At 39.0% G+C, this 26,235-nt stretch overlaps 4 protein-coding genes and 2 long non-coding RNA genes across 16 annotated transcripts; 5 read left to right on the top strand and 1 right to left on the bottom strand.

Annotated features, from left to right (window-relative positions):
• The first annotated feature begins 453 nt into the window (after positions 1 to 453).
• On the top strand, positions 454 to 1,751 carry LOC103715997 (putative membrane-associated kinase regulator 6). The gene is made up of 2 exons (XM_008803814.6): positions 454 to 1,385; positions 1,523 to 1,751. Exons 1-2 carry the CDS (start codon positions 539 to 541, stop codon positions 1,576 to 1,578), a joined length of 903 nt encoding a protein of 300 aa, XP_008802036.4. The 5' UTR covers positions 454 to 538; the 3' UTR covers positions 1,579 to 1,751.
• Positions 1,752 to 4,868: 3,117 nt separating this feature from the next.
• On the top strand, positions 4,869 to 8,556 carry LOC120106622 (uncharacterized). 3 transcript variants are annotated; one of them, XR_016397833.1, is made up of 5 exons: positions 4,869 to 5,022; positions 5,147 to 5,224; positions 5,333 to 5,395; positions 6,610 to 6,687; positions 8,173 to 8,263. It is a non-coding gene; the product is annotated as an uncharacterized LOC120106622 (long non-coding RNA). The 3 variants fall into 3 exon arrangements; XR_016397832.1 differs by lacking the exon at positions 4,869 to 5,022 and adding an exon at positions 8,425 to 8,556 and having other exon boundaries at positions 5,133 to 5,224; positions 8,173 to 8,250; XR_016397831.1 differs by lacking the exon at positions 4,869 to 5,022 and having other exon boundaries at positions 5,133 to 5,224.
• Positions 8,557 to 9,520: 964 nt separating this feature from the next.
• On the top strand, positions 9,521 to 11,444 carry LOC149768805 (uncharacterized). The gene is made up of 3 exons (XM_089928060.1): positions 9,521 to 10,261; positions 10,292 to 11,248; positions 11,424 to 11,444. The coding sequence occupies exons 1-3, from the start codon at positions 9,542 to 9,544 to the stop codon at positions 11,442 to 11,444; spliced, it is 1,698 nt and encodes a 565-aa protein (XP_089784186.1). The 5' UTR covers positions 9,521 to 9,541.
• Positions 10,771 to 14,022, top strand: LOC149768803 (kinesin-like protein KIN-14N). 2 transcript variants are annotated; one of them, XM_089926214.1, is made up of 6 exons: positions 10,771 to 11,880; positions 11,970 to 12,016; positions 13,049 to 13,130; positions 13,208 to 13,312; positions 13,397 to 13,501; positions 13,623 to 14,022. In XM_089926214.1, the coding sequence occupies exons 1-6, from the start codon at positions 11,878 to 11,880 to the stop codon at positions 13,761 to 13,763; spliced, it is 483 nt and encodes a 160-aa protein (XP_089782340.1). In that variant the 5' UTR covers positions 10,771 to 11,877; the 3' UTR covers positions 13,764 to 14,022. The 2 variants fall into 2 exon arrangements, with proteins under 2 accessions (XP_089782340.1, XP_089782341.1); XM_089926215.1 differs by lacking the exons at positions 10,771 to 11,880; positions 11,970 to 12,016 and adding an exon at positions 12,318 to 12,438 and having other exon boundaries at positions 12,560 to 13,130.
• On the top strand, positions 12,201 to 12,415 carry LOC149768804 (uncharacterized). The gene is made up of 2 exons (XR_016397834.1): positions 12,201 to 12,251; positions 12,356 to 12,415. It is a non-coding gene; the product is annotated as an uncharacterized LOC149768804 (long non-coding RNA).
• A 618-nt stretch (positions 14,023 to 14,640) lies between the features above and the next one.
• Positions 14,641 to 24,545, bottom strand: LOC103715998 (S-type anion channel SLAH2-like). Of its 8 annotated transcripts, none has more exons than XM_088708375.2 (7): positions 21,629 to 21,805; positions 18,736 to 18,939; positions 17,926 to 17,966; positions 17,259 to 17,813; positions 15,857 to 16,627; positions 15,426 to 15,457; positions 14,641 to 15,314 (listed from the first exon to the last, which is right to left on the bottom strand). In XM_088708375.2, exons 4-7 carry the CDS (start codon positions 17,700 to 17,702, stop codon positions 14,984 to 14,986), a joined length of 1,578 nt encoding a protein of 525 aa, XP_088564501.2. In that variant the 5' UTR covers positions 17,703 to 17,813; positions 17,926 to 17,966; positions 18,736 to 18,939; positions 21,629 to 21,805; the 3' UTR covers positions 14,641 to 14,983. The 8 variants fall into 8 exon arrangements, with proteins under 8 accessions (XP_088564501.2, XP_088564502.2, XP_017700413.4 ...); XM_088708376.2 differs by lacking the exon at positions 21,629 to 21,805 and adding an exon at positions 19,784 to 20,102; XM_017844924.5 differs by lacking the exons at positions 17,926 to 17,966; positions 21,629 to 21,805 and adding an exon at positions 24,251 to 24,545.
• Positions 24,546 to 26,235: the final 1,690 nt, after the last annotated feature.

Below are 26,235 nucleotides of genomic sequence, written 5' to 3'. Positions count from 1 at the left end.
GAATTCGCTTACAGGTTATTTTTAGAATGTTTGCATGATGTGGAGCAGATATGAGCAAGGGTTTTTAATTGCGGGATGGATAATTGCCCGACTCGACCCATACCCGATTTGTTATTATTTTTAGTCCATATTGGCCAAATTTGCTTTGATATATTTGTAACAACTCAGGACCTGACTCAAGTATACTAGCCAAAAAGTGCTATTAGATTTATTGGTTATGTATAAGTGTACTCAAGTTCTACTCAATACATAACCGATGTGGAACTAAATAAGCACCCATATGAATCCTCATAAATGACTGCCAAAAAGAATGAAAGATGTAGGCCTAGCAAAACAAAAACTCGATTGAATCAAATTGCGTAGATAAATCTAAATTCTAAACCTTGCCCCGAGAGGATTTTCGACATTTGTGTCTAATCATAGGGGCATCATGGTCATTAGACAGATCGACATGCCACAGGATGGCGGCATCTTTGCACCCACCCATCATAGCGTGATATTTCTTCTTTTCTCCCCTCCTATTATCATTCCCGTTCACATGGCACCTCCACCTCCGAACCTTGGAATTGTAGCTCCCATGGAGCCCTTGCAACACCAGCTCTCCATTGACAGCTTCTCCTATAGCTGGTTGCTGAACATTAACTCCTCTTTCGACTCTCTCGACGATGGCCTTCGCTTCTCCCTCGACGCCCAGGATGCCGGCTCGTTCATCGAGATGGACCCCAAGCTGATCTCCATGCGTTGGAAGGCCGACTCCCTTGACTTCGGCTTCAGTCTCCCTAGCTCCCAATCTCCACTCCTCGTTCACGCCGACCAGATCTTCTCTGATGGCCTGCTTCTCCCACGCCACCTCATCACACCACGAAGACGCGAAGTCGCCTCCAACTCCTCTATGAACTCGGTTTTAATAAGATCTTTCTCGCTAGATTCATCCAAGTCACTGCTCTCTGGGAGCAACCGGTTCGGTTCTCGCTACTTCTACGCAGTCCCAAGTAGTCCTGTTTCTTCGAATTCTTCATCACTTTTTGGTCCAGTGCAAGGAGTGCCCACTTCATCATGCTCAAGCTCATCCAAGAGCATGCTCTCGAGAGGCAGCAACAGCAAGCTACATCTCTTGGGGGGCTGCACGAAGCCTTCAAAGAAGTTCATCCAAAGGTACTTGAGTTTTCTAATGCCACTGTACAAGAAGTTCAAGGGACTGCAATTGATCAGGAGGGCAGGCTCTCGAGTGAGCTCGACTCGAGGCTGCGTGGAATCGATCGGAGCATCCCCGAGGACTAGCGAAGCTTTAGCGAGCTTCAAGTCTCGTCATGGCAGGAGAACGTTTGATATGGGAACTGAGAATGCTATAAATGATGCCGTTCTCCATTGCAAAAAATCGATCGGTGAGTCCTTGAGACTGATAGCTTGATAAGATTATGCTTACAAACTTAGAAGCAGTAGTATAATGCATATTTGTTTTTCATTATAGATGGTATTTTGTTTCTTTTTTATTATGAAGTTTGGTTTCTTGTATTGTTAGGGACAGGAGAATCAACAGGAACCATTACAGAAGAAGGCAGCCTAAGTGGATGCTGAGAAAAGAAATATTTCTGCTGAATATCATCTGCTATGTTTGTTTGTTGCTTTTGCTTCCTACCATGTTGGTTCGCTAAAGGCTTTGTAGATGATGAGCTATTGAGAGAACATAGCTTCTTGTTTTTGTTCTTAAGAACATAGTTTCTCAAGTGATGGCAACAGATATCTATCTCTCCCTGTCTCTGTGCTTGGCTATTAATATTTGTGAGTGGACCTTTATAAAAAAAATCCTTACAGAACTGAGAATCTAATGTTACAAAGAATTCCCATACAAAATTCTGTAGTACTCTATTGACAGGCTAGAGTTCAAGGGGGGCTGTAAGGTGTTTTAGATGGTTCCCAAAGGATCCATAGGATGCTCAATGTAGTGAATTCCACATTAAGTTAAGAGTATATAGCGGAAGACCGGATCACAAAACTCTAGCCAACGGTTATGAGATAAGAGACTAAGATCAATAGGATGAATGGCTTAATATGATTTATATCACTGGTGGACAAATTAAATCAGGAATATTTTATATCTATTCTGCTCTTTCTTATTGTGGTTAATGATTCACACATTTTTTTGCTTCTGTCATTTTATGATCATTCATGAGTTATGTATAATGAAGGCTCATCTCGTCGAAATTTTGTGCTTATCTCAATCTATGGTGATGACTAATATTCCTCAAAATGAATACTTTAAGCATGATGATGAGCCAGTTTCCGGTTAATTGTGGGTTGCTTGTCAAGTTTAATGGTATAACTCCATGTTATGTGGACCTTAGGAGGTAAGTCCTTTATTTTCATGTGTGTCATGTTCATGGGTTTTGGGCCCAAGCATTTGGAATGCTCTCTCTGTCTTCAACCATGCATACAGACTGGAAAAGCAGAAGATATATTGCTTCTTTAGCTATCATTGGTTTTAAACTAATCCGAGCTCCTGTCTCATTCTTCAATGTAAGAAAGCAACAAAGATGTTTGATGCCAACCCTGCAGGGCTTGCGAGAGATAACAACCAATAAAGGGAGAAGAAAGAGGCACCAGCTACCAATTCAAAGGAGAAACACAAACAAGTTCACATGCCCGGGGAGAAACATTTCAAATATTAGCTCTTTTCTTGTGAAATAACTCCTTATAGGTTCTTGATGGGATTAAGACAGTGGCTTCAAGTTGTGATGATCATCAATGAAGAAGAATGTATCAAGATATTTTGCTAATAATAATGTGATTTTGCAGAAAAAACCACTCTTTTGATTTTGCCAAAAAAAAAAAAAATCACCTTTTCAAAAAGAATGTAAGCATGCTAGCTTGCATGACAAAACAATTCGTCATAGACCTTGCTGAATTCGTATACCCCTCAATAATGCATATATTTGGTCGTAGATGCACGAGTATTCGCAGCCGAAACATGCATAATACAGTTTAATGCAAATGTTCCTATAACTGTAGCAGCCTAGGATCTCGCCCAAAAAAATTAATTAGAAAGTATTATTTGAGCTCCTCGATCTTGCATAAGTACTCAAAATTTATCCATCACACGGGTAGTCCTCACAATAACCGTCATAAGGATGGAGATAGATACATAATCTAATAAGTTCCAGTATGGATCATTAATAATATTGAGATGCTTTTTAAAAAGATAAAAATAGAGTATTTTGTTTCATAAATTTCCATATTAAAGAAAAGAGAATTCATGATATGTGAACAAAAAAGGCAGAAGGGGGTGATTGGGGAGGGTACTGAAAGGGACCCAACGACATGCGAGGTCTGGATCAGGCTGAGTAATAAGAATCAAGATGTGTGGTCACACTGTCCCAATTTTTCAAAAGAAAAAGTCATTGCCATGTTCTAAATCCAATGTCTGAAGTTGCCGGTTCATTGTCGTCGGCAAATGATGAGAACATTCATTGGGGGGCTTGGCATGAGGTCCACAAACTAGAGGCTGGTAGGAGATGTGGCTGAAGTTGGGAACAAATGGGTCACATGGGAGGGGTAGGAAAAGGGGAGCAAAGAATAAAAGATGTGTCCCTACTCTAAATTCTGCCTCCTAATTTTTCCTTCACCAGTTTGTTCCCTTCCAGCACCTATCCATATTTTCTGTCATACCTTTAAGAATGAGTGGCTTCCTCATGCTGTGAGGATCAAGAGCGCATGTTTCGCGCTCTCTGTTGGGAGTTCAGATCTCAGCATCGCATCTGGAAGTGAGTGTAGTTGTGAGTTTTTATGTCGACCGTCATCCATGTTCTACAAAAGATGGCATTGTGTCATGACATTCAGAAGATCACCAAAATTTGGTATTAATCTGGGATATACTTGAAACATTGGAAGCATGATCCATGTTTAAGACGTTCCTTGCAGATGTTTTAAGAGAACACCTTAAGATACATGCCATCTTCTACGTAATTCTCTAGAGTTGCTGATTGATCATATTAGATCAACTGAGAAGGTAAAGATAAGGTGATTCCACAGCATGTTGAAGTCCTGGTTATGCAAACAAGAAGTCACTAAAGGATCATTAGTAGACTGCGCATATCGACAGATTGCAAGCCTGTAACTAATTGGATGTTGCTCATGTTTTGCATGACAGTCATTTTCATTTTGAGCAAGAGAATAGTAAAGAGGAATTAAGCCTTTGTTGGAACAAACCAGCAAGAGGATTCCATAAATCTTTAGGTTGTCACAAGTCAACAATAAGAGGAATATGTTACATCATACCAAGTGCCGTGCAGCAGCACCCAAGCATACCTAACGTAGCATTCAAAGAAACCCTATGACAAGAATAAGGGGAATATTTTATGTCATACCAAGAGCCGTGCATCAATATCCAAGTAGACCCATTAATTTTAAGGCAATTCTACTCAATGAACGTTGTGAGAATTTTCCTCTTAATTTCAACCCAAGCCATTCATGAAGGCATCAAACAAATTTAAGATCATTCCATTATATTCATGATGGAAATACAATATAAGCCAGTTTTTTGGACAAATTAACTCTCAGAATAAACCGGAAGTCTTGAAAAGGGAATTCAACTAAAGAAGAAATAATGAATGAATTCATGTAATTCCAGCAGATGATACACACTACAGTAAAATAATAAAACGCCGACGCTTATTTGCCGACGCTAGGAAAAAGCGTCGGCAAATTCCGCTCCCGCGCCCCATGTTTCCAACGCTTTGTAGGAGCGTTGGTAATTCGAAGCAATTAACGACGCTTAAAAGCGTCGTCGCGGACCTAACAACCAAACGACGCTTATAAGCGTCGCCGAAGCCCACTTAATACCCAGCGGCCGACCCCGAGCCCGCAAAATTGCCCTAGCCCCCATTCCTCTCAAGCTCATCTTCCTCGTCTCCGGCGCTGCTTTAGCCCCCATTCCTCGTCTCCGGCGCTGCCTTAGCCCCCATTCCTCGTCTCCGGCGCTGCCTCCTCTCCGGCGCGGACCGATCCCAACCCGCTCCGCCGGAGGTATTTTTCTCCTCCTCCCTCCTCTCCCACCGTCTCGCTTGTTCTCCTTCTTCTCCTCCTCCTCTTCTTCGGGTGATCTGGGTTTGTTCTCTCTCCTTTCCGGCGTCGGCCGACCGGCCCCAAGTCCCGATCGATTCAGGCCCGCCTCCGCCCGAGGAGAAAACTTGGATCCAACCCACCGCCTATCTCGGGGTAGAGGAAGGTACGGATTGGAAGTTCGATGTCCTGTTGGAGTTTATATTTTAATTTAATTCAATCCAGCGTTCTTTTAAAGCTAAGATAGGGGCTGAAAACCCTTGGTCTGCCGCAGATCCACATCCTCTCCGTCTCAGCGATCGAAGAGAGTTCGCAGCCATTTTCGGCTCCAGCAATCGTATGCTCTCTCTCTCTCTGCCTTTCTTTTGAGCAAGTGGATATTTATCTTGTTTCATTGTTCTGTACCATTTAGGTATAGGGGTTCATACAAATTATGGGTGTAACAGAGAATGTTCTGTTAGGAAGAACAATGAACAATATCCTGATATTTTTATTAATATTTGGAGGTATAATACCACTTCTGTGCATTGAATTGCAGGGAATTTAGGTTGATTTTTAATTCCTCGGGATTAAAGCACATCTCAGACCATGAGGATTTAGTTTGAAACTTTAGAAGGTTATCAATATGACTCATTTATGTGAATAATTATGGGATTCAATAATGTTACTAGGTATATCAATGATCCTTGATATTCAACTGGTTCTTTACTCTATCATGCCACATACTGTGATATTGCAAAATAAACAAGTATAGGGTTCTGGGAAATACAAACTAGTGATAGCAAAGCTTGTCAGCATCACACTGCATGATGTGCATTACTAAATCGAAAGATGGATTTTAATAACTTTATCTTTGCTCTCCCATACCTGAGTTGCAAGCATCCCCTCTACTATTTCATATGAGCTCTTGCTTCTATTTCTCTGCTCTCTGAAGTTCATTGCATAAACAATTTATTTTGTATATTTATTTAAGCCACTTTTAAGTAAAACTAGTATTATAGCCCTTCATATTGTTGGACTGAATTTGATTGGTAATGATATTTTACTACTAAAGTATCTTTTAATATGATATGTCCGACTTTACTAACATCTTGTTCTAACAGTTCCAACATACTTTCAGGCCTTTAGTTCCCTGTTCTTGCATTTGAATTTTCACCCGTTCCCTCTTTCATTTTCATGCTGCTATTATTATATCCAGTCAACATAAAATATTGTTTCAAGTACAAGATTTTCACAGCGACCTTACTAACTAGAATATGTGTTAAGGTTCAAAATCTTTTATTAACTTTGCCAACTGTTGACTATAGTGCATGACTTCATCGCATGCTTTGGTAATTATATATTCTCTTGTTCATTTGAGTATAGTTATGTGTGCAAGGACCAAGCATCATTAACTTTGCATAAGTTCTTTTGGATCCAAAAGTCCATGCTATTGTGTAAATTGATGATTCATTATATTGGTAAATTGAAAGCTCGTCTTGTTTAAAGAATTAATGTTGCTTCCTTTGTTCAAATTGTTCTCTCTTTTGATTTTCTTTCACTGCACTGCAGGTTCTGCTTACAACACCCACAACTCCAACAGAAAGAGTGAAAGCCATCGTAGAAGCTTCAGAAGGTTTCATATATCTTGTAAGTTGTTCTGTGAAACTGGTTGAAATCATTATGTTGCCCTGTTTAATGGACATTTTTGTGTTAAATTACATAAAATCGTACACCACCAAACCACCATTCACCAAGCACAAGCACCAAACAGGAAAATCTAGAAAAGGCAAATGCAATTTCTTCTACCTTGAAGAGGTTATTTATCTTCTGATATTTCAGGTTAATTGTTGCTGCATCATTAATAGATTTTCTGTTGTTTTTTTCCTCTTTTCTTTGGCCTAATTTTGCTGCAAGGAAACCCATTAATTGTAATTTATTTTAACATTAGCTTATTTTATTGCAGTTTTGGATTGTTCAACTTATGTTTTAGTGCATCACTAGATATCTGCTATAGTGCTTTCCATGTGAAGTCCTCTCAAATCCATATAAGAGAAACTGTTACAACTTGTATGAAGTTTCTATCTGGATCGGTAGACTGGTTCCTCTCTTGACAAGATCAATTTCATGTTGTTTATTGGGCTCAGGCCTACTGACATGGTAGCTTACTTTGCATTTGATTGAAGTCAAACTAGGATTGCTTCGCTCCTTTCCAAGAGGAACTGTATCAAGACTTAGAAGCCAACACTCACAAATTCTGCGTTTGCATCACTCTCCTAACATATAATAGATCACTACTAACATATCATTAACGTAGGTTTTAGTGGATCACTGGGGGCATGCCGCCCCTCCCATAATGGCTACCTACTGGCTGTATGTCCTGCTGATTCCATGATGAACGTGCATTACATTTGGTGGCGGTTTTTTCTGACATATAGAACCACTATTCTGATGCTGTAGGATCCCGTGTAGATCATTAGTAGTCCAGTGCAATTGTGAAATATATGGACCACTCAAGTCCTTATATTTCAAATCTAACAGTCATAATAATGCTGAGGCAATTCCTGTTACAAGATCTTTTCAGCCTTAAGAAACTTTCCTCTTCCCTATTGAGGTGATGACATAGAACCTTCCATCTTCCTCATGTAAATTATTTGAAATTATATAAGCACCATGACCTATTTAATTTTGCCTGATTGGATCATGATCATTCTCAATTTTTTGTGTAATTATTGCTTAGTCATTTGCGCACTGCTGAAGCTTTCAGTCTTTAACTTGCCACCCATGAGACTTCCTCCATGGAAACATTAATTACTTAAAATTTATTTGTTCTATGCTGGTGCGATGCTACCACTGCTCATTAATTATCTTAGTTTAAATCTCCACTTCTTTTTTGATATTCCAAATCATGGTTTTCAGTACTGGTTTGTGTCGGTGTACTGACTCACCAGTAACGAACTGAAACTTGGTATGCCCCCGTATTGAGTGCTGGTACCAAGAACCGGATGTACCGGCAATATACCAGTTGGGCATTGATACAGTACTGAAATCGGTATTGAAAGCTTTGATTCGAATAACTACTACATTAATTTTAACTTTTTTAATTGTTGGATTTGTTATATATTTTTTATATAGGTGAGCTCTGTTGGAGTTACAGGTGCCCGTTCATCAGTTAGTTCACGTGTTCAACATCTCCTACAGGAACTTAAAGAGGTTTGTCACCCTCCTTTCCGTTTCCTTCATTATTGCAAAGCAAACCATCAGTCACTGAAGTGGTCAAATTTAACATTGACATTATTAAATATAGTGTGTGATGTCGAGTACTCTGAGCATGTAACTCAGTATTATTAGCAAATGTTAGTACTAACATGAGTACATATTTTTTAGGTTGGGAAGGATCACGATTTTGTTGTTTGCAAATTTTACTTGACTTGTGTACCAACAGTTATTTCATGGATTCTTCTGGTAAAGCCACATGAATGATTTATGGTTGTCTGGTCAGCCAGCAACTATCCTGTCTGTTAACTGAGGACTCTGTGATAAGATATAGTGGAGTTGAACAGTTGATGACAGGTCTCTGATTGAAGAGGAAAGTTCAATATGTTTGTTTTATCATATTCTAGTGGAAGGTTAATTGCCCTATTACCCTAGGCCAAATTAGTTTTGTTTTAAAACAGTGACCTCTGTGTATAGAATTCTTATGACCTATTCAATCACTCATTTTCTTATTATGCATTAGCCACTCTTTTGTAATGCATGGTACTTGCTTCATAAGTTATTTTACAGTATTGAAATGGGATCCAACTCTGTCCTAGTAAGTCTTCTTTTTTTGTTAAAGATTTGTTTAAAGGTTTTATTGTTTTAGTGTGTCAATGCCCCTTGAGGTTATATTGTGGCTGTTCTCACAGTTTATGGTCTCAAAAAGTTATATACATGTTCATCTTATACTTCAGGATGATGCATCTTATATGCTAATTTTTTAGGACCTACTTGCATGCCTGGCTCCCATGTTTGTGTATTATACTCCACATGGGTGAGAAGGCCCGAATAGAGTGTGCATAGAGGGAGAAGAGCATGGGATCAAGGCCCGCCACCAGTTTTGCAATCATGAGAATTTTGGCTAGTAGAAATCAATTTTGGCCAAAATTAACTTTTATGCATTACTTTGATATAACTTTGATGCATTATGCATTACTTGCCCTTATGCATATTAGATCTTGATTCGTAATATCTTGGATTGGTGCACTTACCCTTATGAGAAATGATAAGATCAACTTTAGGCTCCTATGAAACTACATATGTAAGGTAGGTTTCTTAACAAGCTATGGTTTTGTTTTGAGAATGATTACAGCGCATTATTTTGGTATTTTGAATGTCAGGCAATATATTGTGAGGTTATAGTAAGTGTCACATGCTTTTCTTCATGCAATTTATATGTAGTCCATCCTTCTAATAGTGTTTATCTTTTTTATATGAACTGCAGTTCAATCGGTATTCTAATAGAATGGACAAAAGTTGGATAAATAAGTTAAGATCTAGTGCCGAATATTTGGATGGAGTTCAGAATTTCATTAAGTTTGCCTTTGAGAAATCTAATATGAACGGGAAAATTTTATGTCCATGTCAAAAATGTGTAAACGGTTCTGCTCTTGATCCAAAAATTGTTGAAGAACATTTGATATGGAATGGTTTTCTAAAGGGTTATACTGAATGGGTACTCCATGGAGAGTTCATACCTTCATGTAACCAACCCTCCGATCTAGAAGACACCTTCAATTTTGGATGTAGTGACACGGAACAAAATTCTGTAGAAGAAGATGATATAAGGGGCCTACTTAGAGATGCTCTTGGACATAATATCAGAACTGTAGGAGAAGATGAGCGTGCAGTTATTGATCAGTCCATGCATGTTGAGGAATCTATACATGCTGATGACACAGCTCATTATGATAACTTGGTGAAAGATTGTGATCAAGAACTGTATCCGGGTTGTAAGAATTTTACGAAGATTTCTTTTCTTCTGCATTTATTACATTTGAAATATTTGAATGGGTGGTCCAGCAAGTCTTTTACCATGCTTCTTCAATTATTAAAGGATGCATTTCCGGAAGGTGTTACTCTGCCATCATCTTCATATGAAGCCAAAAAACTGATAAAAAAGTTGGACCTTGGATATGAGAAGATACACAGTTGTCCGAATGACTGCATTTTATATCGTGATGAAAATAGGAACTAAGAGTCGTGCCGAATATGTGGAACTTCACGATGGGGAAAACATAAAGATGACGAGAATGATTCGTTGACTGAAGTGGATGCTGCACCGACTAAGAAAAAACCGGCTAAAATTTTGAGGTATTTTTCTCTTATACCAAGATTGAAAAGGATGTTTGCATCACCGAAGACGGCTTCCTCGATGAGATGGCATGACGAAGGCCGTACAAAGGATGGAATGTTACGACACCCAGCGGATAGTCCCGCATGGAAAGCATTTGATGATAGGCATCCCGAATTTGCTTCTGATGCTCGCAGTGTCAGACTGGGTTTGGCTACTGATGGGTTTAATCCCTTTCGAACTATGAGTTCTACATACAGCACTTGGCCGGTTGTTTTGGTTCCATATAATTTACCACCATGGATGTGTATGAAACAGTCTTCACTCATTTTGTCAATGGTTATTCCAGGTGATAAGGGCCCAGGTAATGATATTGATGTTTTTTTGCAGCCTTTAATAGAGGAATTGAAACAGTTATGGGAGGGTATTGATGCATTTGATGCTTTTGCTGGCCAAAATTTCAAATTGCGTGCAGCTCTTATTTGGACTATCAATGATTTTCCTGCATATGCTAATTTATCTGGTTGGAGCACTAAGGGGCGTACTGCATGTCCTTCTTGTGGAGATTCAACCCATTCGTATTGGTTAAAAAATGGAGGAAAGTTCTATTATATGGGCCATCGTCGGTGGTTAGAAGCAAACCATCCATTTCGATTTCAGAAAGACTTGTTTGATTGTACCATAGAGTTGCGATCTGCCCCTGTTCCACCAACTGGAACTGAAGTCTTCAGACAAATGCATGACACCAATTATATACCGGGTAAGGTCGCCAAATGTTCAAAGAAGAGGGGGAGGGAGCATGTTGGCAGCACAATGAATGAAGGATTAATAGCAGAGGTTGAAGAGGATGCTGACAACTTTTTTGAGGATGAAGACAACGTATATGGTCAGGAAACAATGGCAGCATCTACACAAAAACAACTATGGAAAAAAAAGAGCATTTTCTTTGATTTACCTTATTGGGAGTATAATCTTCTTCGACATAACCTTGATGTGATGCATATAGAGAAGAACGTTTGTGATAACCTGATTGGAACATTGTTAAATCTTGAAGGGAAGACCAAAGATAACTTGAAAGCGCGTCTTGATTTGAAAGATATGGGCATAAGACAAGAGCTTCATCCGACAGAGCTTGCCAATGATAAATTTTATATACCTCCTGCATGTTATACAATGTCTACTCAAGAGAAAGATCTTTTTCTAACAGTTTTGAAAAATTTGAAGGTTCCTGATGGGTACTCAATTTATCAAAATACGATTATGCCAGAACTTTGATAAGTATAGATCTTGGAAAGGACTTTAATTAGTATGTTCTATGTTGACTTGACAGGAACATGGTTTCCAAAATCTTATGTATAACAATTAGTTTGTAGAGTTTGATCGGTTTAAGATAGATAATGCAGATTCGGTCAACCTCAGCCAAAGGAAGAAACACTATCTAGACACTCCACTCCATTTTAGGTCCTAACGGGCTCCAGGGCCAATAGACCGGTCCCATTACTGGTATAATGGTATAACCCTTGCACTATTGACAAGTCTTCTCGCTCTTTTCTCTGCAAATTAGTGACTGACATGGATCATTTGCTGCTACTTGGTACAGGTCCAGCATCCCAGTAATGCTGAGTTAATCCATAGTGGATTTGCAGGGTGAGAATTTTTAACACGTATTACTATTGCTTGATCAATTGAAGTATTGAATTGGCATCATCCAGCTAAAAAACATGCATTTGTTAGTTATAGAAATTTAAGTTGTATGCCATATTTTAGGTGATTAATTTTGTTTAATTTGCTTTATGATCACTTTCTGATTGCAATACAACTTTCTTATATGGTTTACATGGTACTGTTGTGGTAAATGAAGGTGATTCATGTAATGATCGAGGTTAGTGTATGTGCCAGTCTGTATTCAATCTTTGATTTGTAAACCTACTTCACTGATTGACTTCAGTTTTCTAGATGGCCTTTGAATCTGTATTATAGATGCAGGCTAAACTTATGTGTGATTCAAGAATGATAGAGATGTTGCTATAATGTTTGGAATTGTAACCATGGTGCTTCATAATTGAACAGTAAGATGGTCATCCTTTCTTGTGCATGATTCACTTTCCCTGCTAGTTTGACATGCTTGTTGAGTATCCAACTCTCTGATAAAGAGATGCTTATAACACAATTTTCTGGCTTGTTTTGCAGCCGAGTTATTGTTTGCATGTATTCAATGGGCACAACTCCCAGGTGACATCTCTTGATTTTCATCCAAAGAAGACAGATCTCCTCTGCTCTTGTGATGGCAATGGTGAAATTCGGTTATGGAGTGTTAGCCATGTGAACACTTTTTTTTTTGTTGAGTTTGTTTTACATTGAAACTACAATATGACAATTGAAACATATGTATTACTCTGCATGTATTACTCTGCCATTCCAAGAACATCATTAAGTTGTAGGAACTTTTTATGGAAGTTATACTCCAGCCCCTTCCATTGTTAGCCATGTGAATGATTTTTTTTTTGTTTTGTTTGTTTTACGTTGAAACTACAATATGACAATTGAAACATATGTATTACTCTGCATGTATTATACATCCATCTATTTTTGAGTATTTGATTGATCCTACATCTATCTCTTGGTTATGTAATGAAAATAAGTTGAATCCTGAATGAATGTGTTTAATTTGGTGTGCAGGCCTGTGGGTAAGACACAAATGAATGAACAATCCTCAAGTAGTCACTTTGTGTTCACTTTACGGATAACTGGAGTTAATGAGGTGGGCAGGTGTTGGTTATATCACTGATTTAATTAGTTATACCTGCCGATATGTACTGATTGACTACGTATGTCCAGAGCACAGAGCAGCAGGTTCAAGGGGTGTTGAATTTAATTGATCTTGCTGGAAGTGAGCGTCTTGCTAAAAGTGGCTCCACCGGTGACCGCCTCAAAGAAACACAGGTGCTCTTGAACTCTTTATCAATGTCCACTTCTTTCTCAGCTTGTATTTAATGTGGTATTCCTTCTTCCTCTGAGTTATTGCAGGCGATTAACAAAAGTTTATCAGCCTTGAGTGACGTGATCTTTGCTATTGCAAAGAAAGAGGATCATGTGCCTTTCAGGAACTCCAAGCTTACGTATCTTCTGCAGGTAAAGTACTATTTCCCCTGGTAACATATTTGGGATAATTAGATTTTTATCTTCAACTGAGATGTTATAATTGTATAATGACTCCCAACTGCAACTAACCTAATATCCAAATTTGTGTTAGCCTTGCCTTGGTGGAGACTCTAAAACATTAATGTTTGTCAACATCTCCCCGGAATCATCGTCTGTCGGGGAGTCAATTTGCTCTCTTCGTTTTGCTGCAACCTTCGCCAGACCCAGATGCGTCCTTCAGACTCGCGCTTGAGCTATGGTTAAGCAACCTGGCAACTACTGTGCATCCTCTTGCTCCATATGATTACCCGTTGCTGCAGCCGTTATGGCATATTTAATGACTATTAGGCTTCTAACATTGTCTGTCTGTAACCAATACCAAGGAAATGAAATCAATGTTGTGTTGTTGTTGAATTTGTAGAGGGAAGGCATTATGTTGATTGTGGTAATATTCGTATCAAAATTCCTTCTCACTGACGTTATCTCTCTTATAATTGAATCAAATTTTTACATGAACGATTCCAAAATCAATTCAGCTGGAATGGATGAACAGCTTTTCTTTTCTTTCCTTGCAGTCTTTGATCTCCAATGCAGCTATATGGAACTTAAAAAATGGGCATTTATGAACTAATGTATACAGGTTCTGAAAAAGAAGCCAAAGAAGGGCTCAAAGAATTTTGTATACAGGTTTAACATTTGTTTCTACGAATTTGTTAAAAAAAAAAAAAATGCTATTGCCGACGCTTGAAAGCGTCGGCAATAACTCTTCCGGCACAGGTATACCGAAGCACAAAAGCATCGGTAATACAAGAACTACCGACGCTTAAAAGCGTCGGTAATAAACCGACGCATAAAAGCGTCGGAAAAATTGCCTTTGCCGACGCGTTTAAAAGCGTCGGGTTATCTGCCGACGCTGACGAAACGCGTCGGAACGAAAATCTTCCACGCCCACCTGCCCGACGATTTCGTCACGCTTTTGGACGCGTGGGGAGGAAAATTTCCGACGCGTATAAGCGTCGGTAAAAGCTCTGCAAAGCGCCGAAAAAAATTACTTCTTTTGTAGTGACATCATGCGATTAAACCCACACAGCCTTGATGATATCTGATGATAAAGTTGAACTCTTCGATAATAAACAACAAATGAAGCCCATCAATTAAGGACATAGTAGAGAAAGGTTCATACATTGTCTCCATAGACTTAGAGCACATATATTGACTAATTTACCAAACTCATACAATGACTGTAGCCGACTATAAGACTTACTTGAACCAACAAATAAACACAGTTCTTTTATGAACAAATTCTATTCTGTACAGAGTGCTTATGATACTGTCTTCATCTCCACATATCTGCCCATGGTTCATACAACAAAGTAGCAGAACATTTTCTTCGGGTCTTTAATTCACTTGTGGGCCGCAGATGAGGATCTGACATACCATAATGCACCGAAAGTGTAAATAGGCCAAAAAAAGTCAAAGCTCCAGCTCCGGATTGTTTTTGGGAAGAGAGGCTTCTATGTCTTTCATGTCTGAGCTTGCTGATCTCAGATGTGCAAGCTTCTTATTGAACTTTGGTCTCTTCCGTGTGATAGCAATAGAGATGTCATTGGGAAAGAGATCATGGAGGATAAAAGCATGAATAATGGTGAACACCAGAAGAGCTGTTACTGTTAAGGTAGAGATTGCGGAGAGCCCAACAGAAAGTGACCGAGTTAATACATTTGTCACTTCCATTGAGTATCTGATGGTTGCAACTGAAGCACCGGTCATTGGAAAAGTATATGCCCACCACGCCAGTGAGAACCTAATGAAACAAAAGAATGTAAGAAACCATAAAATAGAGAATAGAAGGCCGTAATTAACCAAAGCAATTCTTAATAGCAAGATAGATAGATAGAGAGAGAGAGAGAGATACCTGAAACCTCGGAAAAAATTAATTCGCACCGCCTGCAAATACACAAGATAATAAGCAAAACAGTTAGATAACTATCTTCAAAGAAATCACTACTGATAATTTTGACAAATGCATGGGCTTTCCCATGCACACTTATTAAGAATTATTTGTCTTTTGGACCAATACAACCAAAGCATGCAGCATTGTCTGCTATATAATTCCCAAGCCATGGCCCAGAATCATGGTTAAAGACCACATATTCAGTTTTTAGATAAAGTTAAATGGACATCATTTAAATCCTTTAAAAACTAATGCTGATCTCAATCAGAAGGGATAATGGATGGTCATTCCGTATTAGGGCTTTTATTGCAAATGAACCAACATAGTTCTAAAGGAAAATAGTAATGCACTGACATGCATGAGTCGCTAGGAATGTACAAAGAGAGACTAACCAGAGAAGCATAGAGGAACATGGCGATGAAGTAAGCTATCCTCGACCCATAGTCAAAGTCCCCATTAATCTTTGCCCATGCCATGCAAGCAACACTGGGTGCTGCTACAAATAAGAAAAATACTGGATGAAGATCCTTTGGGAGAGTTTCATTGGTTGGAAGCCTCTGGTACAGGGTTACAAAAAGTACTGTATAGTGAGCTAATCCAACAGCAAAGAAGAAGATAGGCCCTTCTTTAAGTCCCATTGATGCGCCAAGCAATGCACCCACAAAGTTTCCCACGATTGATAAATGATTTGATGGATTTGCCACCTTTGAGAGCCTTCGTTGGCCCCCAGACATCCATTGACCATAAATTTTGAGCTCAAGGCAAAAGATAGGAGCCATACAAACATACCAGAGAGCAGCATGAATGTTAACTGCAACTGATGGTGGCAGACCAAGTACCAAGAAAAGACAGGCTATCCAAGGAGCAAAGAAGAAATTGACACGGATTGGGTGATGGTATTCCCTTCGAACCGTTTCAAAGTAGAAGATGATTTTCAAAGAGTAAATAAGGGATATGGTTGCCATCAGTGCAAGAGAGATGCACCAGAGTATGAAGTTGACAGTCAGGCTTACATGTAGGAAACTCATAGATGGAGATATGGCTAAGGTCTTCCACAAGATAGCTTGGCTGCTTACACCAAGGCACATACCAAAAGAAGAAATTGGGAAGCGAAGAAGAAAAGGCCACTTCTTGTCTTCAGGAAGTACCGACACCTCTGTTGCCTGCAGTAAGTGAAAAGTGATAAACAATGCTGTGATATAATGATATCTAACAACTTCAACATACTAGCATATTGCATTATCATAAAAAATGTTTAGATTTACACATTACGCAGTGCAATATGGTCTCACATAGTCTATAGCAGGGTCCTCTATGCCGGTACCGGGCACCATACCGATTGCCCTGCGGCACGGGCCAGCATCGTGCTATGACGGGTCTGTACCAACACAGAAAACCGTGGGAGAGAGAAAGAGAGAGAGAGAGGGCAAACAGGGAAGGAAGGGACAGGCCAGCGGAGGCTGGCGCTGGTGCGGGTGGCGGAGGCCGCGGCCGAACCTCCGCCGGCTTCCCTCCCCAGCTCACTCTCTTTCTTTTCTTTTCTTTCCTTCTCTTTCTTCTTCTCCGGCAACAGCGTTTCGGTTTTTTTGCTGAAACCATCCCGGTAAGCCGCTCGTACGGCTCGGGACGCTCCGAACCGGGCAATTCAGGACGGTTCCGCCAACCTTGGTCTATATTGATTGTTTTTTGGAAGATATATATTGCTAATGGTGAAATCCTTATACAGATGGAACAGACATCCAATAGAGAAACAATAGAAGCAGCGGTATATGTTATAGCCAAGAGACTGCATACCCTTAAAGTGTCTAATTCAGGCCCTTCTAAGGCATCAAAGTAGCGATCAACTGCAGGCACTGTCTCAGTTTCGGAACTATGGCAATCATTAGCTTCCAGATCTGGTTCCTGTGGCTTTCCACGTAAGTTTGATAATTGCCTTTCAAGCTTTCCAGACCATGTCTTGAAAGAATCAAACCGTTTGTCCCTCTGATTATCATTTCTGGATATCCTCAACTGACTCTCAAATGGATCACTAACTTTTCCCCCTGTTGCCTTGCCATCTGAATTCCCTGTTGGTATGGGTTGAGAATGAAACTTTTCCTGTTTTGGTTGCTGTGAGTTGACAGTATCAGAGTCAGAAGGTTGATTTGGTTGCCCATCAATGGCAGTTGGTCCAGCTTTATCAATGAATATGACTTTTGCAGCTTGTGAAATATGAAGTCCGGAAGGAGAAGCCGGCATGCTGAAAGAAATAGCATGTGGCTGATGGCAGTCAGTTGCTTCAACTGGTGAAGATGGTGGAGGCCCAAAAATAACATTAGCCTGGCCATGAAGCTTAGCAGCTTCCAATCCCTGAAACAAAAGGTATTTTAAACATGAATTGAATGATCCAACCCTTAAACAACTCTATAATTCCACAAGTAAAAGCATTTACAGTTATAAACATGCTCAAAAAAATTCCAACCTTGTATCATATCGGCGCCCATATAATTCCAATGGAAGCAACTTGAGATAAAAGATCAGACATCATGTCAAGCAATTGGTCAGAAAATTTGAGACAGATACTAGTGAACTATTCAAGCTAAACCTCTTGAGAGAGAAATATATGTTACTCTTTTTGTGACAAATCCACAATTACCATCCTTTACCTTCATCTAGACAGAGCAACATGCCTGGAATCAGCAGGTACTCAGATGAAGGCAGTTGTGGAGGTCCTCGCACAATGGCTTACATGATTACTCATCATCAATTATGCATACAGACTACATACCTTCTTATCAAACTTTTGTGTATTTGCATATGCATGTGCATCTACATAGAAAGAAGAAAATATTAAAGTGAAAAAAAAAGAACTTAATTACACAGATTATTCTTGACATGCTGCTGAAGGTCAATGATTCATGAAGCTGGGTTTGAGGATTGATCTAGAAGAATTAGAAATTCAGCAAAGCATCAGAAGGAATTCAGGAAGATGTTAGCGATCAGAAAAGAACACAAGAGAAATGGATACAAAAATAAGGGTGGATTCTATCACCACACGCGGCACGTACACATGCACACAAGGGAAAAAAAAAGGAAAAATTTAAGCCATTCCTTGAAGTATTATAAAAAGTCATGGACACCAAGTGACAATCATAACAGAAGGGAAAGCACATTTTTTCATGCTAAGGAAAAATATCTTCAATGTATTCAAGTAATGGCTTAAGTTTTTCTTTTCCTTTCTTTGGAAATAGAACCTTACGAATCAAAACGCAGAGGAAGACATATAACTTACTTTGCCAACAGTTGGATCTTCTTGAGGACTGGGAAGGGTAACCAACTGAGTTGGATAATTCATCCCACTGCACTCAACACTGTCAAAACCAGCAACTGTTTTGGAGACAATACACTTCAAAAGAGATGGAAGTTCTTCTGGCAAGCCTTGCTTGGTTGAAAGCTGGACTTGACGATCTTTGCTCTCCATTTGGTGCGACAATTCCTATATCATACACACAATTGGAGTTATATGGTGCAGCTCCAACGAGAAAAAGATTGAAACAAAATTTTTTCTTCACTTTTTTCCTTTTATATATAAATTGGAATCGATATTACTAATGATAAGAATATGCAAGAACAACAGGAAATGAACACTATCAAAAACATAATCACTTGGAATTCCGTTCAGATTCGAGTATTATAAATTAAATCAGGTGCGGTTAATTTATTGCGAGAGTTAACTATAAGGTATAAATCATAGAATCTGCACAGTATTCTCTGATTCTATTGCAAATAGGGAAGGAAAATGAAAAATATATATATAAAAAAAACAACCACCTCACATACAGACCTTTCATGATCGAAGATAAACTATGTCCCGTATACCAAACAAGCCCAGAAACATAAAACATCGAAACCACTGGAAGCTATTCATCACATTTATATAGTTTTCCTTTTTAACGCAAATATGAGCATCCATCGCCATTCCAAAAGATTTCATCATTTATTTTCATATAATTTTTTTTTCTTTGCCAGCATGATTCCTTTTTTCCAATTTATATGAAGCTTGTCTACATCTTTAGCCAAAACCAGAAATTTCCCTGCTAGCCGAAGAAGTTTAAATCCATTACCTGCCTCGAGCATGGTTACCAACCTGATTGGGTCTCTACTACCTTTTCCTCTACTGGTTATATCAACCGAACTTTCTATCACCAACACCAAATATTACTTACTAACAACAAACCATAGAAAAAAAAATCAAAACACCGACATCAGTCATTACATTCTGATCTAGGAGAAACAGAGAGATCTTACAACAAACACAAGACAGACCATTAACTAAATACCTGAAATGGTTTCCGTTGTGACGTTATGATAGACAGATAAAATCCTCTTTTGCTCGCACAGCCAAGAGAAGCACAATGAGGGCAACCCGCCTTCTCTTAGACTTAAATAGGAAATATAGCAAGAGAAGATCGAGAGCACATTCATCCCACTCCGCAGCCTAGAAAGGGAAGAAGATAAGGGACGCCAAGACTGACCGTCGTCTGCCGTCGGTCGCAATGTGGAAGGATGTGACTTCCGCGATGAACGGCGATACGGCGGTGAAATCTCCGTCGCCATCGCCGGACTTCCAACCGGTCGCCATCGCTCTACGCTTTCTTGGAGAAGCGGAACTCTTCCTTCTTTTTTTTATTATTATTATACTGGAGGGAGGAGAGCAGGGAATTAAGTATGGGGTGAGAAAAGATAAAAGCCCAGTTCTGGCGCCGTAAATTAAGCGACCTGGGGTGAGCCCTTGGGTCTAGCTCAGGCCCAAGCTCAAGCTCGGTCGGTTCACCACGTAAACAAAATGAGTTCACCCGGATCATGCCGTTCATCAGTAGCTAACATGTATGCCCTTTTTTTTTTGGGAAGAAAAACATGTATGGAGTGTTTCACTCCAACTCTATTAATAAATAAATAATTAAATACTAAATTAAATGTTGTAATATTATAATTAAAATTTATTTTTTTATTTAATTGTACTTTTCTGCATACAAAAGCAGAGGTACACTGTACTTGTCCCATTGAATAGATTCAATCTTATATTCCCCTGTCAATAGCTGAAAGCTTCATTCGACAAGTCTGACGTGATAGTTATACATGTACGTTTTTAAGGAATAAATATAGAAATTAGTTTTATTTATTTATATTTGAGTTTAACCTATGCCAAGAATTTCCCTAATCATTTACTGATCATCCGAGCTGAATTCTTTACTCAAAAATGAAAAAAAAAATATTCATGACAGCTGAATCGAAGGTTGTGTCAAACTCCGGCCGGGGACGCGTTTACAAAGGCTGCGATGTCAGAGGATAAGGGTTGTATCGATTCACCTTCCTTCCGGCGTAACCACCGTTGGATCGCCGACCGCATGGATCTCAAAGCGATCCGAACCTCCGTTTTTACCGTCTGCACAGCTCTTAATGTGCCCAACAGGTGATCCAACGATAAATCCGCGCGAAGGAACGTTGATCCTGCTTTCGCGCGAAAGATACAACCCCAAACCTTTCTGACGAGGCAACCGTGGCCTCTGACAAGACAGCTGGATTTTTTCAATTTGGTGTTTGATATTCCTGAAATTCTTAGGACCACTACGGCCACAGCGAAATTTGACTAAGAAATCTGTCGTTGCCAACCAATAACCCAACACTTTGACTTAAAAGTTAAAGCTACAAAACGATGATCTAACGCACGTGGTACGGAAAAAAGTCTCTCTCTCTCCCTCTCTCTCTTACTTTTTTACCGCGCATCCATCAGCCCCCATCCATCCCAAAACTGCACGGCTTTTGATGCAGCTGGAGAACCAGCTTACCTTCGCCCGCTGGGTGCCCGATACCAGCTTTCGCTTAGGGAGAGAATGATGAATATTACATCAGATCTGCGACGGATCCAGTGGATCAGTCGATAGTCACTCGCCGCATCACCCTTTGTATTTAAATAATTCAAGATCAAACGAAAGGTATCTGTTATCTACGGACTGATCCACCGGACCTCCTCCATGAAATAATTTCTCCGAACCAAGAGGTAGCTAGGTTAGAAGATAAAAAGAAAAAATGAAGCCTTATTCCAAACGGGAGCAGAATAGTGATTCCAAGATCTATGAAATATATCAATGAAGACTTCTGAGAATCAGATCTGCAACTCTTACCTTTTTGACGGAGAATCAGTTCTATTCTCGAATATCCAACGATGTTAGCCTCAGGAATCAGAGCCTTGTGACAAGCTTGTTATTCCTGGGTTCCTCAGGAACCAAGAGACAGAGGATAACACATGGAATGATGGAATAAACGACGAGGATGGAGCCGCCCCTTCGCCTTCGAGACACAACCTATATGCCCTCCCTTGTGTTGCATTTATAAGCAGCCTAGACCATTACGGTTCTTCCACGACGGCCGCAGCACAGGTAAGCAAAATTAATTAAAACCAAATATATGGCTTCTGCTAGATGGACTCCAGCTTATGGAACTCCAGTTGCAACTCTTTCAACGTATCTAATTGCTATTTGTCAAGGCTCAACCTTGAAAAACCTAGCAAGTGGGCCCCTGTTGAGTGTGGACGAGTTGAAGAGTGCCACATCAGTAGAGTTACATGTGAAATCACGAGCTAGAGTTCGACAAGCCTGTTCCTCGAAAAGTTGGGGAGCATGTGCTCCGTTTACTCTCTCCAATCTCCATCAAGATGAATGATATTTGAATTATTAAGATAATCGCCCGATGACATTACAAGATTTTGAACAAATCTACTGAGAGCAGTGATGTGAATGGGACATCCTTGTTTGGCAGCTTCCTTATTACCTTATATATATATGAATAGATTAAGTGGCTTGAGGAAAATATGATACTTTTAAATGAGATATGGCGAAGGTACATTAATTAGCAGTCACTCTTTTAGGGAGAATAGTATTTAATCTTCATCGAGATGAATATATTCATTGTGATTCTTATATTTCCAGAGGTAAAAAGCCAATGCCAACCGTCTGCCTACTTCAAATTCTTTTTTATCTTTTCTAGTGGCACCACCTAATTTCACACCATCTTACTAGTCTAACATGCCAGGAGGCATTGATGACACCTACAGTTTGACGTGAATGAATTTGAGAAGTCATGCACATGCATCTAAGACTTTTTTTTTGGATTGTTCTTATTTGTGAAGCGTTTAAAATTGCACAGATATTTATTCAAAAACATAAAAGGTTATAAACAATAGATGTAGTAATCTTTTTTCAGAAGAAAGTTGGACAATGCCGAAGCACATATGATCATATCAGTAGAAGGATGACGGAAGGGTTACCTAAAGAGATATAGGAAAGAATTAACAAGATATCATTTAAGGGGTTAACACACAACTATTCGTGTAGTGCGAGCTAATACTGCTGCAACAAGATTGTTGCTTTTAATTATTCTACTTGTTCTTTTAGAAATACCTTTAGGGCTCGTTTGGTTCGCGGAAAGTATTTTTCCTCCTAAGAATATGATTCTTGAGAAACAAATTTATAGGAAGAGGATGCCTAGGAAAGTACTTTTGGCATGTTTAGTTGACAATGGGAAAGTGACAAATTTTCAAAGTGCTTATGTTTGGTTGGCCATCCACTTTTCTGGGAAAGTTATGTATAATTCATATTATACCCTTAATAAAAATTAGGTCTTTAATGCCTCTTTAATGCTTATTTAATGCTGAAGGGACTTTTCGGAAAAAAATAAAAATGGAGTGATTTCCGCCTCATGAGAAAGTAACTTTCCTATATTTCTCATGGGAAAGATTTTTCCAAAAAATGTGGGAATCATATTCCCATGGAAATACAACTTTTCCGTCTTTCTCCTTTGAAAACTCCAATCAAACAAGAGACATCTCATTACTTTTCCGTTGACCACACTTTTCTCCCTTTTTTTCAGCGAACCAAACGAGCCCTTAATTTCTCCTTGAGGGTTGCGTGTCAAAACTTCTCGATCACCGCCATGATGCGTTTGCACCACTTATATCCTTTGGTTCCTTAAAGAATTGTTTCATAGACTTCACAAATTGATTTTGGAAGCATACAAGATTAGATAAGAATGGAGCAGAAATTAACTATGGCATCCCTACTTAATATGGAAGACGCAGGTTTTTTGCAAGCTTGCTGTCATCTATTATGTCTTACACTCAATAAGAAGAACATATATGGCATCTTGGAGCGCCATTTTTATAAATATTTGCAGTGTGAGTGTCGAATAGAAGTAGGAAAGCGAAATACACCTGAAAAATGTATATATTTCTTAACTATAAGACAAAGGTTATTGCGTGGGCAAAGCACAACCGTCGAACAATACTCAAGCTACAAGTAAGGATCATTCTTAAATAACTATGTTCTACATATAATATTGAACCTATACCTTCAAAGTTCAAGCACATAGATGAGTAAATTATACAAAAAGGTCACGTCTTATGGTTGGCTTTAGCAGACACATCTTGAGCCGTAGCTTCTTGGACCATCGCCACCACCTTAAACAAAATTTAATCATAAAATAATATGTTGGAGACCCCACCTAACTCAAATACAGGCCGAGGCTAGTGCCGGTCGGATTTGTAGACAGTCACCAATTTATAACCATGGACTATGGTTCTTGATGACACAACTACAGCAAGTGTTGAAGCGCTCTTAATTCAAGATGATATCAAGAAAAAATGGGCAAAACTTATTACGGTTTCAATAAAATACTAAGTTGAACAAAGCAAAAAGGAAGTTACAACGATAGCTACAATATAGTAAGACTTCAAAGGCCAATTCACGTACCATCTGACCTCAGGAAAACTGAAGTTGACCAAGGGTTGCTTCCACAAATCACAGCCTCCTTCGAAATGCCGTAATATGAAAAGAAAGAAAGAAAGAAAGAAAGAAAGAAGAGGACGACAATGGAAGAGAAGAGCGCAATATACGCAAACAGGCAAGCTTAGCTTTCCCACTTGCAGTGCTGATCCAATTGGACTTAGTAGACCCCACCACAAATCGACAAGAACGAGACAGCCTATTCCGTAGGAAAGGATGGGAGGAGATGAGACCAGGAGAAGAGCATGCATGCAAGAGAGCTGGCATCGGAGCCCAAAGACGAGGGGTTTTATAGAGGATAAAGGGAGAAACTGGGTCGAGTCAGATGCCGTATTGGCTTTTCGGTCACATAGCGCAGGCGAGCCAGAGTTGACGTCACAAAGCGAGGCGTGGGTGCGGGTCGAGTCAGATGACCGGCCTATCGACTTCCGTGGCACGGGGATCCAGCTCGGAGTGGCTTAGGTAGATAAAGGCACAGTGACAGGATATGAGTTAGTGTGTGAGATTAGGTCTGAAAACGGGTAAAGGGGACCATAGTGGGCTGCCAATTGCCAGTTGAGTGGGTACTCAATGTATGATACAAGTACAAGCACCTAACTTTCCCCTTTAGCTTTTTAGTACTACTTTTTTGTGTTTTTTACGTTCTCGATGCTTCATGAAGGTCAACGAAGATGCGTGCTTGTGATAAGACCAGCTGACGAGGTGAGATCGTCAAATAATATTTGTTTTAAGGATCTGAAAAATATGTGCTAGTTGTATGTGCTACTTTAAAAAAAAAAATTAAATGATGTGCTCCAGTTAGGTCCTCGTCTTCTTTTTTTTTTTTTTTTAAATGGTCCATCCCTTTTATGATGCTCTTGAGAGCATTGTTGGAAAGAATAGTTATTAATAACAATTTAATAATATAAAATTTTATATTGGTAAAATCACTTCGCAGCTGCATCATTTGTTTATTGCTCCACTATGTGGTATGCTATAGTACATGTCTTCTTTAAATGAGCAATCCAAAGAACTCCATGCTCGGGGGAGTAGGGTTTTTTTTATAAAAAAAAAATTCTTTAGAATTATCCTAGCACTGCTCAGATTAGTCACATTTCAAAATAAATCATCATATAGCTCATGAGCCTATTATTTATCATTAGTTACCATATTCTACTCTATAAAGCAATGCTTGTTTAGGGGATGGAGGGTAGTAATTTCAGATCACTAGCCTTTTCACAAGGGAACTTCTGTGAAGCTTATCTTAATTCTTTAGGAATGGCCGTCTACTTGTGTCTTGATTCGTCATTATTCTTTTAGTTTACTTTTTCTAGTGCCTTACAATATCACAATTTACTTATAGGATCCTACCATCTTCAAATTTGTTAAGAGCTGCAATACATGTGCAAGCAAATCGCAACGTAAATAATTACACATCCAATATAAACCGTCCTAAACTAAGAGCGCTTTCTTATGATAGGAGAAAAAAGTTGTAAAGAAGAAAATGATGATTTCTGTACTGTATGCATATAGTCTAATTAAACTAAAAATTTTGTCCAATTTTCATCACTAGTTTCATTCTACTTGCAATATCCCTAGTACTTTCTTTTTTAAAAAAGAAGGAAATGATCCTGAATAGTATTCTTTCTTTCATCTTGTCATTGAAAGCTTCATCCAGTTGCTTAGAATCATACCAAAAGTATATATTACAAAATGAATTAACCAAGGAATATGAATACAAACACTATCCTGATTATTCTATAATTAAGGTTAATATCGAAAACAAACAATATTGATTAGAGAATAAAAGTATGATATTTCTCAAATAACATTTTTTTGTTATCTAAAATTTCCTATCTCAAATACAACATGCCCAAACTTGATATCTTTATTCAATAAGATCTATTGCTATATTATTAAAAATAAGCTTTTCCTTTTTAAAAAGCTAAAGCACTGCAATGCCCTAATCTCTA

Source organism: Phoenix dactylifera, chromosome 1 (assembly GCF_051530095.1).
Source record: "Phoenix dactylifera cultivar Ajwa chromosome 1, Ajwa_hap1_PhDact_Kaust_v1.1, whole genome shotgun sequence".
Classification (NCBI taxonomy): Eukaryota; Viridiplantae; Streptophyta; class Magnoliopsida; order Arecales; family Arecaceae; genus Phoenix; species Phoenix dactylifera.
This window is presented reverse-complemented; position numbering and strand designations above follow the sequence as displayed.

Excerpts from the sequence above, each read along its gene's own strand:
- LOC103715997 (XM_008803814.6), top strand. The coding sequence starts at position 539 with ATGGCACCTCCACCTCCGAACCTTGGAATTGTAGCTCCCATGGAGCCC. Across the intron at positions 1,386-1,522 it reads CCATTGCAAAAAATCGATCG|GGACAGGAGAATCAACAGGA; the intron begins GTGAGTCCTTGA and ends TTGTATTGTTAG.
- LOC149768805 (XM_089928060.1), top strand. The coding sequence starts at position 9,542 with ATGGACAAAAGTTGGATAAATAAGTTAAGATCTAGTGCCGAATATTTG. Across the intron at positions 10,262-10,291 it reads GCATTTTATATCGTGATGAA|GGAACTTCACGATGGGGAAA; the intron begins AATAGGAACTAA and ends TGCCGAATATGT. Across the intron at positions 11,249-11,423 it reads TTTTTGAGGATGAAGACAAC|GGAAGACCAAAGATAACTTG; the intron begins GTATATGGTCAG and ends TAAATCTTGAAG.
- LOC149768803 (XM_089926214.1), top strand. Across the intron at positions 13,131-13,207 it reads GGATAACTGGAGTTAATGAG|AGCACAGAGCAGCAGGTTCA; the intron begins GTGGGCAGGTGT and ends ACGTATGTCCAG. Across the intron at positions 13,502-13,622 it reads AGCTTACGTATCTTCTGCAG|CCTTGCCTTGGTGGAGACTC; the intron begins GTAAAGTACTAT and ends AATTTGTGTTAG.
- LOC103715998 (XM_017844924.5), bottom strand. Across the intron at positions 17,814-18,735 it reads AAGATCCAACTGTTGGCAAA|GGATTGGAAGCTGCTAAGCT; the intron begins GTAAGTTATATG and ends CTTTTGTTTCAG. Across the intron at positions 15,315-15,425 it reads AATTTTTTCCGAGGTTTCAG|GTTCTCACTGGCGTGGTGGG; the intron begins GTATCTCTCTCT and ends TTGTTTCATTAG.